The sequence below is a fragment of the Phoenix dactylifera genome, chromosome 2 (genome assembly GCF_009389715.1).
Source record: "Phoenix dactylifera cultivar Barhee BC4 chromosome 2, palm_55x_up_171113_PBpolish2nd_filt_p, whole genome shotgun sequence".
Classification (NCBI taxonomy): Eukaryota; Viridiplantae; Streptophyta; class Magnoliopsida; order Arecales; family Arecaceae; genus Phoenix; species Phoenix dactylifera.
The window spans coordinates 8,163,337-8,178,270 of record NC_052393.1 but is presented as its reverse complement, the minus strand read 5'-3'; the positions used below and the strand labels follow the sequence as shown (position 1 = coordinate 8,178,270).

The following is a 14,934-nucleotide window of genomic DNA, read 5'->3' as shown; positions in this document are numbered from 1 at the left end:
CATATATAAAGGAAAAGAATAGCACGCAATTGCACGTGAGCAATGCTTGGGCTAAATACGTGTGACGGTGGAGAAGCCTATAGGTAGAAATATATTGTTCTAGGGAGAACAAATTTAATGCATGGGGCCTTAATATGCATATCAAAACCTAACCCGGTTTAAAAGTTTTAAACGGTCATATGCATATGGAGACAGTCATGTCATAGAGAAAGAAACAAGGTGAAGTTTAAAAGCGTGAAGGCAGGAGCAGGTTTGCCTATTTATTCTCATGGATGGCAACAGGTTAGAATCTGTAGTTGTCCCCTCGATTTAGGGGTGGCGACCTAAATGAGATATGGATAGAATTGAATATATGATAGATGTTAGATCAAAATATGCCTACCCAAATCTGTCTTATTTATTAAATAGGTCAAAAATTTAGATCTAAATTTGACTATTTTATTAAACAGGTAATCTAGCTTGATGTACGACAGATTGACACAAGTCAAATAGATTAAATAGTTAAGCATTGTTGTTCCTAGTGCTCCTGCCTAACTATGGGGTGAACAAGTGGTCCTCTGTCTTCCACCGTCTTGCTTCTTATAAACAATTGCATGGTATATTAGAAGGCAAAAGGATACAAGATTATATTAATATATATATATTTATTTTAAATTTTTACAATAATCTTTTGTGCAACTACCATGAATCCATTAGATGAATTCCTTCTCAGATGTCGCTATTTTTTGTACAACTGATTTTTTTTTTTTGATTTTTTTTTTTATGGGGTTGTTTTGATTCATTTAGAACCATATACAGTTGGAAGTCAATTTAAGACCAAAATATCAACAATGTTCTTGATAATTTTTTAAAAAAGTACGATTTGAACTTGTTTGCAAAGAGACAACATTTTTCCTTCTTGAAAAGCTAGTTAAAGAGTGCATGTAATTAGATAATAATTTTGTGCAAAATTTATTTAACATTATGAAAGACTATATCATACTCTTTGTTAAGATTATCAGATAATTTGAGAGAGAGAGAGAGGGAGAGATATGTTCTTTATTCCACACCCAAAAAAAGGACCAAGGTCATGGTCTCGAAATCTAATTACTCCTTAATAATAAAAATAGTTTGACACCCTCCATGATGTTACGTTGGCAATGTAAAACGGCTCATATAAGCAAAATCATGGAGATGGAGATGGAGATAGAGATAGAGATAGAGAGAGAGAGAGAGAGAGAGAGACCATTTTTTAATGATGGAGGCCAAAGGCCCAAAGTGTAATTAAATAAATGATGACGGTAACCAAAGATGATGCAGAATACTTAAACCCAATATAATATGTAGAGATAAGATCTAGTAATAGACTGCCAACTTGCATAACCTAAACATGAGATAGATTCTATCGACCCATAGGATTGGAGATGTAATCCTGGAATACATCATAGAAAACCAAATCATATAAATATATTCAACTCTATGGTATGTAATTAATGGCAGCTATAGAAATTGGCTGCAATCCAGTTACCAAATTAGAAATACGTCTTTTCTACGCGGTCCCGGTGCACGCCTGTACGCGCTCCATTAGGTGCATCAGGCCAACGACCCCCTTCTAATTCTTAATATATAACTTCCCCAAACAAATCCCCACACGAACCCAAGAGCGTAACACCACGACGGTTCACCATCCAATCGTCCAATAAATAGCCATCCGCGACCATTAACCCTACGATCGAACCAATCTATCAGCCAACGACCAACCAACAAGCACGTTGCTCTCATTCATTACCACAACTTTTGTGACCCTTGTTCATTTCTTAGTAATTTTGGGAAAAATAATTAATGTCAATCTTGGAGTAATCACCACCATAATTAGCTTTTAAATACCAAGGCAAGACGGCCTTTTCCTGCACCCATAGCATCCTCGGTACCTTTGTATCAGGCTTCTTCAGGTCATGGCAGCTCCCAACTCCACCCCAACTCCATCGAGGCTATTACACGTAGAAGCCATGCAGACGGTGACACCGGGAAGGATGGCGGAGGCCGGGCAGTCGCGCCGGATCTCCGTTGCCTCTCCGCTTCGGCCTGAGATTCTACAAAGCCGCCTTCGAATCATTCTTTACTATAAGAAAGCCGGGGAGGAGGAGTCGGCATCGGCAGCGGTCGTGGCGGCGTGGATCAAGGAGACACTGAGTGCGGCAATAGCGGATGAGCCGCTGCTCGCCGGCAGGCTTCGAAGGGACGATGAAGGCGATGGCTGCTGGGAGATCAAGTTCAATGACTCGGGAGTGAGGTTGGTGCAGGCCTCGGCGGAGATGACCATGTCGGAGTTCTTGGGCTCAACGGAGAGGGATAGTAGGGAGGGTCAGCTGGCCTATTGGGTGGACGTCGACAAGGAGAATCCTCAGTACTCGGCACTGTTTTACATTCAGGTGAATTTACAGTATTTACTTGTTTTTCTTTTTGGCTTTATCTAATATGAAGAACATCAGAGGCACCACCATATTGCACCAAAATGATGAAAATATAGTTATATCAAACACTAAATCATGTTCGAAACTGGAACCAGCTCCGATGAGAAGAGTGAAGCAATCAGTAGGCTAAAGCTTATTTGCAGATTTCAGTCTTGGGTTGTTGAGCTGGGCAGAAATGATTAGGACTTGGCCACAAGAGCATCCAACTTGAGGTTTGGTTTTCGATTGGTTTAATTCTGGAAAGGATTAGAAAAACGTCGCTATATGATATAATTATGGTCAAACAATGGTCTATTTTGCTTTGTCAAGCCAGTTATTGGATATTTTTTTGACATATAATAGTGACTGCTCGAACATGAATTTTTACCTGTAGTGATGGAAGGCAATGATAAATTGACATCTTTGTTCAACTATGTTATTATTTGTAATATAAAATACTCTTTTTGTAATGAAAATTTTGATTTTTTTTTTTCCTTAGGATATTTTGATGAGCTAATTATTAGACAGAAAATTATATTGTTTTGAAGATTAGGAGGGACTAATCCTCATCTCTTTACTTTTATTCTCAGCCCACCTTTTGAGGGAGACTCTAATCAGAATCAAATCCTCAACCTCTTATCTAAGCGACAATAGGTGATCAGCCGAACTAAAGTTCACTGGTGTTGTATGACATTCATTATAATAAGACTGTGATTAAATATTTCCTTCTTGAATTGTCATCAGTCTTGTTGCAGCAATAACTATTATAACAAGATTATGACTAAATAATGCCTATAGAGGCACACATCCAATGCAATAAGAGGCAAAAATAATTACAACAATTGGAAGATGTGACTAAACACTAGCCTATTGAGAGGTTCCAGTCTTCCTTGGCATCTCAAGTAGAAAAGCACCATTTACGAAAGGTCTAAGACTTCTTGGGCATCTCAAATGCCAAAGCACCACTTGCTATGAAATGCGACCCTGGCAAGTCTAGCAAGCATTATTCAACCAAAACTGCAAAATTAATTAGAAAGCATATATTTTCTTCAAAAGTAGGAGGAAAAAGAAGGAAGAAAAAAAAACACAATATGACGAGGAAAGGAAGAAAGTAAATAAAGATATCTAAAAGTCAATTTTAACGCGTATGGGAAAGGATAAGCCTCTTGCAAGTAAAAGTTCTAGGGTGATTTTTCAGAGTTATTCATACCCTTTTATGTTTCTTAGCAATGTTTAATTTTACTCATCTTCAAGTTACTCAAATCAATGTCAAGGACAGCTCCACCTAATTAACCTCCAAACTTCCTAAAATATACTTGGTATGACTAAGAAAATCTAGCCCAAATTTGAAGAAATTGACCTGAAATCAACGTCGCTAATCCAATCCAACCTGCCCATGCCTATCTCTTAATCCCCAAACAAATCCAACTTGCCCACCATTGAAGGACTTAAACCATTTCAAGCTGGATTAGGTGAAATGGACCCACCTAGATAAAACCATCACCATCGCATTTGCTCTTTATCAACATCCGTGGCTTACAAGTTGGGATTCTTCTTATTTTCTTGCTGCAGGTGACCCAATTCCAGGGTGATGGATACTCCATCGGAATCAGCTGTAGCCTCTTCCTGGCGGATCCTCTGTTCTTAGCGCGGTTCCTCAAGTCCTGGGCCCAAACCCACACCCAAATGCTTGCCCAAGGCCAACTTTCCACGAACCCCATTTTTCATTTGGGCTACTTCCAAAGACCTGGCCGGCCAAACCGCATCAAGTCTACTCCACTTGACTCCATTCCGGTGAGCCCCGCCTCCACCACCACCATGCTCTTCAAGGTGGGTCGAGCTCGAGACCAAGGCTCGCCATCTTGCAATGAGCTTGCTATCCTCTGCCTCAAAGAGGCTACGCAAAGGATGGAGGGCAAGGACATCTCTAATTTTACCCTCATCATTAACGATCACGCAGGCGACCTAAAGGTTGAATCTTGCAGCACAAAGGGGTCGACTCAACTCAGCAAGCCCTTCAATGGTGCAATCAGTGTAGTATGGTGGGACGAGCTTGGCATCGAAGAAATGGCTTTTAATCAAGGAAATTTGCCCATCCACGTGTCCTATCGTGTCGTGTCATGCGCCGATGAAGGGCATGTGATGGTGATGCTACCCTCGGACGAGGAAGATTCTTCGGATTTGATGATCAGCGCAATAATCCCGAAGAAAATTTAGGGTTGTGATATGTTGCTTCATTATGTCAACACTTTGTCAATGTTGCATGCTTTGTGTTAGAAGTGTTTGGGGGTATTAGTTGATGGGGAGTTGGCTATGTGTAACTATATATTTATCCTGATAAAGATATCTTTGATCTTTTGGATGTGTATATGATCTTGGTCCCTTATTGGGAACCTTTTGTTAATATTTCAACAAACCATACTTTGATTGGGTGTACAATGCATTTCAACAAACTACTATTTATCTACTTCCATGGAAGGCAAAGTTGTAATGTTTGAAAATAAAATAGGCGCTTTACTTTCTAAAAGCAGATTTTCGACTCTGCTTAATTCAGAAGACTTCTTTTTTTTTTTTTTTTTAATTAGGGACCACCATATAGTTCTTTCATATGGTAGATGATAAAAAAAGATGGAGATTAGCCCCTCCTTTTTTTAAAAAAAAAATTATCCCAATAATCTCCTTCTGCAATGCATGCAACCTGTAATTTTCACAACTAAGAATATTTGCAAGATGCATTAGTCCCTGGGCGAAACAGACTAAGGTTCTGAACTAACACTTCCTCTAAAAAGAAATTAGCTTTTCCTCTAAAATAAAAGGCATTAGCATTCAAAGGCTGCCTTTTGTGCTTTTTGATACCAATTCTTAACATTTAATCTGAAATGAGTTGAGGATGAATCTAACCAGTAGTCATACTAGAATACTAGGTTGAATAAAAATTATAATGGGCAAATTGATTCTCCATCCGGTTGTTGGGCTTTCATTTTTTATAGTTCACAGGTGCTTGGTCGCCTTTAGTTTGAAATACTGATGTCACACTTATTTCACATATTTGTCATATTTTCTTCTATTAGTTGCCATCCTAACATTAATCCTCCTTCCAATCCACTAAAGCTTCGTATTTTCTTCTATTAGTTGCCATCCTAACATTAATCCTCCCTCCTAAACACTTTCATAGGAAAAAGGAAAAAAATATTCGGCAACTCATGATCTCATCCAAAAAGGCTAGTTGGAAGATATTTTTTAGATTCTTTAATCCTGTATAAATATCTAAGATCTTTTCGGTGAATAAACGATATGGAACTAAACACATGTCCGCACGGATCCTCACATACTCACCCTATTTAAGCTCGATGTCCTTGTCAGATTAAGGATTCATATCCATTCAAATATAATCACAAGTACTATGATTGACCCATGTTAACCTCTATGAATCTATGCTATACTATTCTCTAATGCATATAAGCTATGGGCCAGATCTGCTCTGATACTATTTGTAACAACCTATGACCTCATTCAAAAAGGCTAGTCGGAAGATATTTTTTTGGATTGCTTAGTTCTGTATAAGTACCCAAAATCTCTCAAACAAATGACTGATGTAAGACCAAACACACATCCGTATGGATCCTCGCAGAACTCTTAATAAGAGTCTATGGATACCGGCCATGATAGACTTAAACAAGTCCAACATCGCATTCAAACAGTTGTAGATCATGATAAACTGCAATTTATCAAGGAAAACTTGGGTAGACTCATGCAATGGATTGGATTGCCCATACTTGTGCTCTTTGGAAAGTCAGCTGCTATGCATGTCCTGCGCTGCACGGAAGGATGGCACATTGGGCTGTGAATTCATCCATGGTCAAAACCTCAGGTGCCTTCTATGTGGCTTACAAGAATATTACATTGTCTCGGTTTCCCCGACGAGCTGCACGAAAATTAGGAAAGGGAAACGGGTTTCCTTTCACCACATTTGGGCCGGATTTTTCAGAAATTATATCATACACCGCGGGCACCATGTGGCCATACACCGGGCCAATCAGCAAGACGCATTCATTCGTATGGTCCCATTCATCGCTCGTCTAGTGGCTGGGCCACAGGAATGCGTCTCGCGTGGCGCATGACCACGTTGGTGCACGGCTGGAGTTCCTTTCCCCGCTTGTAATTTTGTTCTGTTTTTGTTTGGGTCTCGGAGCCCCCCGTTTGTCCCCAAATATTAAAAACGCCTGGGTACGGCTTGGCTCATTCCTTTATTCCGGCCGGCGCCATCAGCGCGAGGGCCGAACGAGCTTTTCATTTTTCAATCCAATGGACAGCGCCATAGGTCCCCGGAGAAGCTCGGCTTTCCGGATGGAGAATCCCTTCAGCCTCAAGGTTTTCCAGGTCTTTACGGGATTCGGCGTGGGATGTGGGATTGGTATCGGCGTTGGCCGGCCCATATATCTAGGTAAAGTACTCTCCCCACCCCCTTGAACCCCAACAAACACCTCAGACACTTCCATTAGGTGATGGACTCGGGAATTCTGTCCAAAGGAAAGAGCGACGAAGACTCACCCAACCGTACCGGGAAATGCCAGTGTATTGCTTGAATTGGTGATTGCCCTGGTCTTTTCTCTGTGAGGAGATTTCGCGAACGTGTTATGTGCATGCAACGAAGCTTGACTTACTTGACATTTTGTGATGTTTAAGAATGCATGTCGATTCATGAACGTGTATTATGGATGTAAAATTATGGTTTTTCGTGAAGTTGATTTATGTAAGCCAAGATTTCTAATGTGCAGGCAATCCCGTTTGTTAAGTCCATTGTTTGGTATATTTAGGCCATTAGCTTATGCTCAACTGTTTTTCATTTCATGAACGCAGCGTAATTATCACCAACCAGCTTCACATTAACCTCATGTAGTACTACGCAAGCAGAAGTGGTTTATTTGTTGGATTTTGTGTTCAAAATGATGGTGACTACTATGTAAACTATACAAATTTTTGACTAAATTTTAAAGGTCTTGCATTGCTTTAAAAGGCAAAATAAGGTGTTTTCTTTATTTGCTGTTGATGGCTTCTACAAATATTGTAATTTTATTGAACTATAAAAGCATGTTTTTCTGCCTCTGAATCATGGAAGGTACCAGCTTGATAAGATGGGATATAACTAACAGTGGTGTCAAAATTATGTGCTCATTCCATTACCAGAGGAAGCACTGAAGATCTAGTAGAAGATATTAGGCATGTTTCAGTTTAAATGCTCTGTATCTTCTATACGTTCCACTATTACAAATGTATTAACATAGCTAGCAATATTTTCTTTCTGAATTTTCTGTTAATTTCGTCATATCTTCTGAAATATTGAGAGCCATTGTCATTGATTCTGCATATATTGACTATAGCTTGCACCACGGAAGGCATGGAGTGTTTAATTTCTATCATGCATTATATTGCATCAACAGTTATTCCAATGCTTATTTTACTTGGACATTCTCCACTTGCTTCGTGTAATTGCTACAGAAATTTTTAATTGCTGAGAAGTTTCTGCAATTTCGTGATAACTTCTCATTTGGTATTCTTTGTGTAGATTGCGTTTCTGTAGGACATTGTGAATATATCTTATTCTTGTCATCTACATCTGCCTCTTTGGCTTATAATTTGTGTCTCAGAAACGTTTTCAAAGTCTGATATCAACATTGACATTCTTCCTCATCTTCTAGTTTATTTCCAAGGTCAGGAAAAATCTTGGAGGTTATCTGCTTGCTTTCTAAAGTGTAAATTTACTATCAGTAAGTTAGATTTCACTACCAGCCACATGGCTTTAGTTTTTAATATGGTACCTCCTGTCGCATCTCTTAAAATTAGACACCAATTCATAGCGGGTTGACATCAGATCAAAAGTCTGTCACGGAGGTCTGCTCAAGCCTCCATAGAACCTTTTTGATGTTGACTTTGCACCATGGTCATTTCATTTTTACAGGAAACCATTTGGTTGGTTCGTGCTTGATAATTAACTATACATTTTTTTATTAAATTATATAAGTCTCCAATTTATTTGTATTTTTTAATTTCAGTCACTTGAAGTAATTTCTTCTCTGTTTTTTATTCACTCAGAAATTCTTGCACTTTCAATATTTCAATTAACCTCTTGTTCTGTATAGTAAGTTCTAATCATTTATCGATTCTCTATGTTCCAAAAAAGCAGGTGGGATTTAGATATTTTATGTGGTGAGCAGTCCCATTTTACCTCCACAAACATATCATTGTGTTTATACTTTGATATTTTGCTTTATCATTTGGTACTGATGTGGTAGTTTTCCTGCAAATGAACATTTAACCTGTTTTGATCAGGTGCAATACCAGTACTGCAGCAAGTCATGAGTGCGACAAGCGGTGCAACAGATGCTTTTTCTGGAGTCGGGAGACATGTTAATGGCTCTGTAAGGGCATTCATCCAGTTCATATTTTTATTATATCTTTGTAGCTGAAATTATATAATTTCTCACTGTTTGCTACTTGTTGATCAGCTAAAGAAGTTGGGGATGAAGAACATTGAAGCAGGTATTGGATGTGGGGTTGGTGTTGGCCACGGCTTTGGAGTAGGTATGTGTTATATTAGGACTTTTGGTAGTCCATAAGTGCATGGTAGAAAATTTCTTGTAATCCCCTTTTTTCCTGTTCCCACATAGTTGTTCTACACGTGAAAATATTTTTTTCTTTGTTGACCCAATGGATTGATTTTGATGAGGATAAAATATTTGAATATGATACTAATGATTTTGTGTTTTCGGAGTGGTTAATTTGTTGTATGGGGAGATCAATGAGTTTGAGAGGTTAGAGAAGCATGGATATTTTTTTGAAAGAGTTTTAGGAGTTTCTGTAGTTGATGAGTTGACCGTTGAAGATCACGAATCGACCCCAGCATAAACGAGTCGATCCTTGAATGACCATAGAAAGAAAATAAAAAGCAGTCAAAAATAACTCTTTCATGAGTCAACCCCTGAAGATCACGAGTTGATCCCTGAAGAATTCGAGCCAACTCGTCTGCACTTGACAACAGTAACGACTAGTTTTTTTGCAAAACCAAAATGACTATATTCACTTTCAACGGTTATTTTAGCCTCTCTAACAGCTAGAAACATCTTCCAACTAGTTTTCGAAGATATAAATGTATGGGAACACCCAAAGAAGACAAGAAGAAGAGAGGTGATCAAGGAAAATGAGTGAAGGAGGTAAAAGAAAAGGAATATAAGTCTATCACCACTTTTGAGCTTCAACTTGAGGATCAATCTAAGAAGTGACTATCCTAAACCTCTTCCACTTCAAAGTGAGCTGCCAAATATCTATAGAGAAGAGAGCTTCAACTTTCCATCACTAAGTTTTTCCACAAGATCTAAAGCAAGCAAGAAAGAAAAAGGAAAAGTGCTGACTTCCATTCACCAAGATTCCAACTTTCAGAGCAATCAAACTTGAGCTTCAACGACATTAATCCAACCTTTGTAGAGGTTATATTGTATGTATTTTCTATCTCTCTGTTGTACCTCTAATCTCGTGTGGGGTTTGTGGTGTACTGACACCGTAAAAATTTAGTTGGCGTGTAAGGTTTAGTTGTATCCGTGAAACAGCTAGGTTGCGGTTGATTGTTCTAGAAAATCGACTAGGTGTTGGAACTTGGGTTTGGTTTTAGTTGATTGCCAGAAAAAATCAACTGAGTTTGGTTGTGAGTCCAAAAATAACTGAGCTATAATCCGGTTTATAGATTACGGTAAAATTTTCAAGAAGAAAGCTTTGGAGAGTAGATATAGGCGTAGAGTTGGTACTGAACTACTATAAAATCTTATAATTTGATTTGTTTGTGCTCGTTTTTATCTTTTGTATTTATTTATCATTCATTTTATTGTGCATACTTAAAGTTTAAATTAGTTTTATTTAATCATTATTTAAAGTTTGTAAAAAGTTTTGAAAAAACCCAATTCACACTCCCCTTGGGTTGTCATCTTGGGCAACATCCTTCACTAAGATACACACTATTAGTAATCTTTTTTTCAAAAAAAAAGGTTTTTTTTGTGCATATATTTGTGTATATTTATTGTGTATTTGGTGAGTTACAACTTAGTTGCATAGTACCAAGCATGCTTTCTAGGTAAGGAAAGTTTGACATCTCCTACTTTACAAGTGGCTCAAAGAATATATCATTTGCTGCATGGTTTGGACTTTAATTCGAGAAAGAAAGTACTTCTAGGTTTGTGAATCATTAAATGTTTTTGTTGATTTTCTATGGGTACAAAATGGATTTGGAATAAGCTTAGGATTTTCTGTTTTGCATATTTTGCTATTTCTGCAGTTTTAAGGTCGTAAGAGATCAACTAAAGACTTCTCAAATTGCCAAAAACAGATCAGATGATGAACAATAATGAAACTATTGCAGGAATGCTGGATCCTGCACATTTGATGTGAACCAATTGAAAATACTAGTCTAACTCTATTGCTAATTGATTTTGACTCTTTTGAGATGAACACTTTATGTTCTTATGACAAAATGCCTCTGTTTTGTAGAGCGAAATCTACAGGTAGTGTGGGCTGCTAGCATGGAGCCACACAAACTATATTTATGGAAGATATGAGTTTATAAATTAGAAATAGAGTTAGAAAAGAATAAAAAACTATGAAGTATAAACTACTTGAATCATTATCAGGAGTGACAAACAATAACCGGACACGACCTTTAATAAATCTGTGTTTTAGCAAGGGCTGTTGTTTTTTGGATTCAGAAAAATATTATATTGCCCAGTTCTGCTCTACATGGGACATTAACATAGAGAAAAGGAATTTGATTTAGAGAAAGAGGAGGTTTCTTAAACGTTACTATATTTTAAAAAATATATTTTTCTTAATGCAAAACCTGTGAATTAGTGATTTAGTATATCCAAAATCCAAAACAAGATAATATGTTTTAAAGTCATTTCTAATCTATTCTGTTGATTTAGTTTATTTTTCTATTACTTTTGATTCTTTTTTCTGATTTTAGTTGATATCTTTATTTTCTATGTTTAAAATGGACCTGCCAAAATTGGAGTCATGATCACCAAGCTGCTGAAATTGTCAAAAAAAAAAAAAAAAGAAACTCATTAAGCTTGGCTGAAACTAAAAATGAGACGAAGTTGTCAAACATTGGTATGGGGTAATTTTCAAAATCATGATCACCATAACCAACAAGCCTTATCTCAACTCCGTGGGCTGGCTAAATTTATGATTTTTATGACTAGTGATATTTGGGATCCTACAGTAAGGTCTGTAATGCCAGCCCAAAAGGATCTTCAGCTAATAAGATGTCAGTAGTCAAATGACCAAGGTAGCAACCCTGTTGTTAACCTGACATATATTAATCTACTCATATAACCTGAATTCCCGTGGACATTTGATAGTGGCTCAGATGCAGCTGTGTTTTATTGTTTGCTTGCTTGCTAATACTTGTTTGAACTGATGCACCAGATGCCTAAGAAATTCTACACCTTTACAGTAGTAACTCTTGATGTGTTCATGACAGGACTTGCATTGAAACCTGGAATGGTTCATCTGATCCAATCTTCTCTTGAGGTGTCTACAAGTTTCCTGTGAATGTGATGCATTTCTAAGTGGTTCTCTATATGTTTCTATTAACAATCCTTTCATGCGTCCAGCAACTGATGTCTAAGATCATGATGAATGCGGGTTCTGTTCCTGGTTTACCTTCTGCCTCAAGTGTCATCCCAGGATCTGCTCAAAGCAGCAATACTATGCTAAGCGGGGCTTTCAATAAAAAAGTGCAATCCTCAAGCGGCAGTGTTTTGGATCTGGAATCTAAAACTACGGGAAACACCTTTCAACCTGCAAGATTTGATGAATCTCCCCATCAGGAACCTACATATAATTCTTATGAATCAAAAGGGACCCTGTCAGAAAAATCAATTGGAAGTCGCACTGAAAAGGTTATCAACAATTTCTTGCAGAATCCACTTTTCAGAAATGATGAGAAGATGGAGCTAAATGAATTGGTATGTATAAGATGGCATTGTTTTCAGCTTACACTCTCAATTTTCTATTACACCAATCGTTTTAACTCAAGTTATTCAGTTTTATATCCTTTGGATCTTATGCTGAGAGGTTTGATAAATTAAGGGCATATATAACAGGACGTAGGAAATATTATCATTCTGGTAGATGAGGCCCATGGGCAATTTTGAGCTGCAAACTTGGGGCAACCCTTAGTTGTTAGTACATCTAGATTTCCCCAACCCCTACCAAGGTAATATTGCTCCCAGGTCTCTCATATGGCGACCAAGAGAATTTGCCAGCAAACTAGCTGAAACCCTTACAAAAAGTGTGCTTATTTTAAGATTATGCTTTGGCTTGCTGTGTTCCTTAAGCCACCAGAAAATATTGGGGACAGTTTATTTGTTTCCTTCATCCGGGATTTAGCTGATAATATTTGCTCAAGTTGTCCTTGGCCAAAAACAATGTTTTCAATGTCTAAAGAGATTGCATTGCAAGTTCATCTAACCTGACATTAATTGATCGATGATAACTTGGTATTGAACATGAAATTATGTACATATTTAGAAAAGGATGAAGGCTTTACACTTGTAGAGAAAGTTAAATACGAAACTCTTAGTTTGGTGAATATATGTCTCACATCAATGTGGGTACCATAACCATATCTACAACCAGAAAACCTTTGTTTGTTTTCTGAGTTTATATGTTACTAATTGTGATTTGAGTATAATGTTTTCTCTTACTAGAATGCAATGATCATCAAAAATTTCCTTCTCATTTACTTTTCTTAAGTTAGTTACTTATGTCCAAATTTGCTCCCCAACTATGGGAAAAAATGACCACAAAGTCTGTTGGTTATGGTAAATGGAAGTATTCATGCATGTAGCTGTAGTACCTTTTCTTTGCTGATGTCATATCATGGAGCAAATAAAAACCCAGCATGCTTTCTATCATGACATTCTAAATTTCAAAAGGTAATCAGACCCAGCGCACAACTTCTTGATAGGCACCCCCTCTTTTGTTTTGCTTATCTCTATTTACCTTGTTTTCATTGTTGAGGGTCACCCTCTGGTGGTTATATTATCTGCTACCATCCTTGACAAATTATATAAGGCAATATCAGGCTATTTATTGTTTAAAAGGAAAAGGCAGTTTCTAAGAAAAAGACGAAAGCTCTTTTATTGTTTAAACAGTCATTACAGAACACAAAAAAGAAAAAAGAAAAAATATATTGCTGACCAAAATTAATGAAATAGGTTTCCACTAAATTTTGACTACATTAAACTGAGTAGACACTTATTTTTCTTTGCTTTTGAGATAACTTTTAGCTGATGTACAATAATTTAGTTGATCTGTCTGAACTTGTAAAGTACCCATGCTGCTTAAGGACCTCATAATTTGTCCTCTGTTTCTTGCAATTGGCATTTTTTGGATACATTGTCACTGGTAATTCTGGAGATAAATGTAATTAACCTTTGTCATGGCTGCAACATAATCTGACCAATGTTCTTTCATAGGCTGGGAATCTACGATCGGAGAATAACGTGCTACAAATTGTAAGTTTTCTATAATTGTGGTTTTCCTTATAGTTATTAGTAGACAGCTACTGGTAATTAAACTGGATAAGATATTCTAAGTCCCAGTTTCAAATACATCTGGCTACTTGCCACCTCAAAGTCTGCAGCAGAAGAAATCCTTTGTTTGCTCAAGACATTTGACTTTGCACGGCCCTTTTTTTAACCTTGCAAGTCTGGTTTAGTGGTTTATACTGTGAGATAACCAATCCATCGTCTCACTCGAGATTAAAATTCCGTAGGAGATAAAGTTATTTAAGTTCTGCCCTTTGTTGTGAAAGAAGTTTTAATTTCTTTTAGTTTTGTATAAAGGAGCTTATGCTAATAAAACTGACGATGGCTACTATGATTCATTTAAGAGTCATTTTCATCTTTCCATGTGGACTTATTAGTGCAAGCTCGATATATCAAGCTTTCTTTTGCAATCAGTTACTGAAACATCAACAAGTCATCGAGGAGTTGATGGAGGAGAACCAGAAACTGCGCCAAATACTCGTGGAGGACCTTAATGTTCCACCTAGCAAGCTCCAAATAAACAAGGAGAGCAAGATCAAAACTTACTACTCATGTTCAGACTGCTTTGAATGCCGTAGAAGAGACAGAAGAAGAACAAGATGACATTAATATCCCCATAGTTCATGTCAGCAGCACATTCTTATCAAAGTTTTCTTAATGTTTGTCAAGTTCTTGACGGCAGAGGCTAGATTATCATCACTAGCAGCCAAAAGAATGGCCATGGATATTTGATAACATTTGTTCTGATGAACATTCCTAGGTCGCTTTTTTGACATATATTTACCTTCACCCCTTTTTTTGTTTTGTGAAAATTAAATATCATTGTCTTCCTTCTCTTATTACAAGGTTCATGTTTTCTGCCTCTTTAATATGAATAAAAATTTTCACCTTTCGAATATATT

General features: G+C 37.3%; 2 protein-coding genes across 7 annotated transcripts; both read left to right on the top strand.

Moving 5' to 3' along the window:
- Positions 1-1,879: 1,879 nt before the first annotated feature.
- LOC103713604 lies at positions 1,880-4,868 on the top strand. The gene is made up of 2 exons (XM_008800597.4): positions 1,880-2,411; positions 4,005-4,868. Exons 1-2 carry the CDS (start codon positions 1,935-1,937, stop codon positions 4,647-4,649), a joined length of 1,122 nt encoding a protein of 373 aa, XP_008798819.2. The 5' UTR covers positions 1,880-1,934; the 3' UTR covers positions 4,650-4,868.
- A 1,795-nt stretch (positions 4,869-6,663) lies between these two features.
- On the top strand, positions 6,664-14,930 carry LOC103713605. Of its 6 annotated transcripts, XM_026807158.2 has the most exons (8): positions 6,694-6,876; positions 8,617-8,639; positions 8,763-8,851; positions 8,939-9,014; positions 11,959-12,008; positions 12,092-12,445; positions 13,961-13,999; positions 14,447-14,930. In XM_026807158.2, exons 1-8 carry the CDS (start codon positions 6,836-6,838, stop codon positions 14,633-14,635), a joined length of 861 nt encoding a protein of 286 aa, XP_026662959.1. In that variant the 5' UTR covers positions 6,694-6,835; the 3' UTR covers positions 14,636-14,930. The 6 variants fall into 6 exon arrangements, with proteins under 6 accessions (XP_008798820.1, XP_008798823.1, XP_026662958.1 ...); XM_008800598.3 differs by lacking the exon at positions 8,617-8,639 and having other exon boundaries at positions 6,664-6,876; XM_008800601.3 differs by lacking the exon at positions 8,617-8,639 and having other exon boundaries at positions 6,664-6,876; positions 14,430-14,930.
- Positions 14,931-14,934: the final 4 nt, after the last annotated feature.

What these genes read in the sequence shown, in the direction of transcription:
- LOC103713604 (XM_008800597.4), top strand. Translation starts at nt 1,935, where the DNA reads ATGGCAGCTCCCAACTCCACCCCAACTCCATCGAGGCTATTACACGTA. An exon ending in CGGCACTGTTTTACATTCAG is followed by an intron (nt 2,412 to 4,004) that starts GTGAATTTACAG and finishes TTCTTGCTGCAG; the next exon opens with GTGACCCAATTCCAGGGTGA.
- LOC103713605 (XM_008800598.3), top strand. Translation starts at nt 6,738, where the DNA reads ATGGACAGCGCCATAGGTCCCCGGAGAAGCTCGGCTTTCCGGATGGAG. An exon ending in TGGCCGGCCCATATATCTAG is followed by an intron (nt 6,877 to 8,762) that starts GTAAAGTACTCT and finishes TGTTTTGATCAG; the next exon opens with GTGCAATACCAGTACTGCAG. An exon ending in AGAATAACGTGCTACAAATT is followed by an intron (nt 14,000 to 14,446) that starts GTAAGTTTTCTA and finishes TTTTGCAATCAG; the next exon opens with TTACTGAAACATCAACAAGT.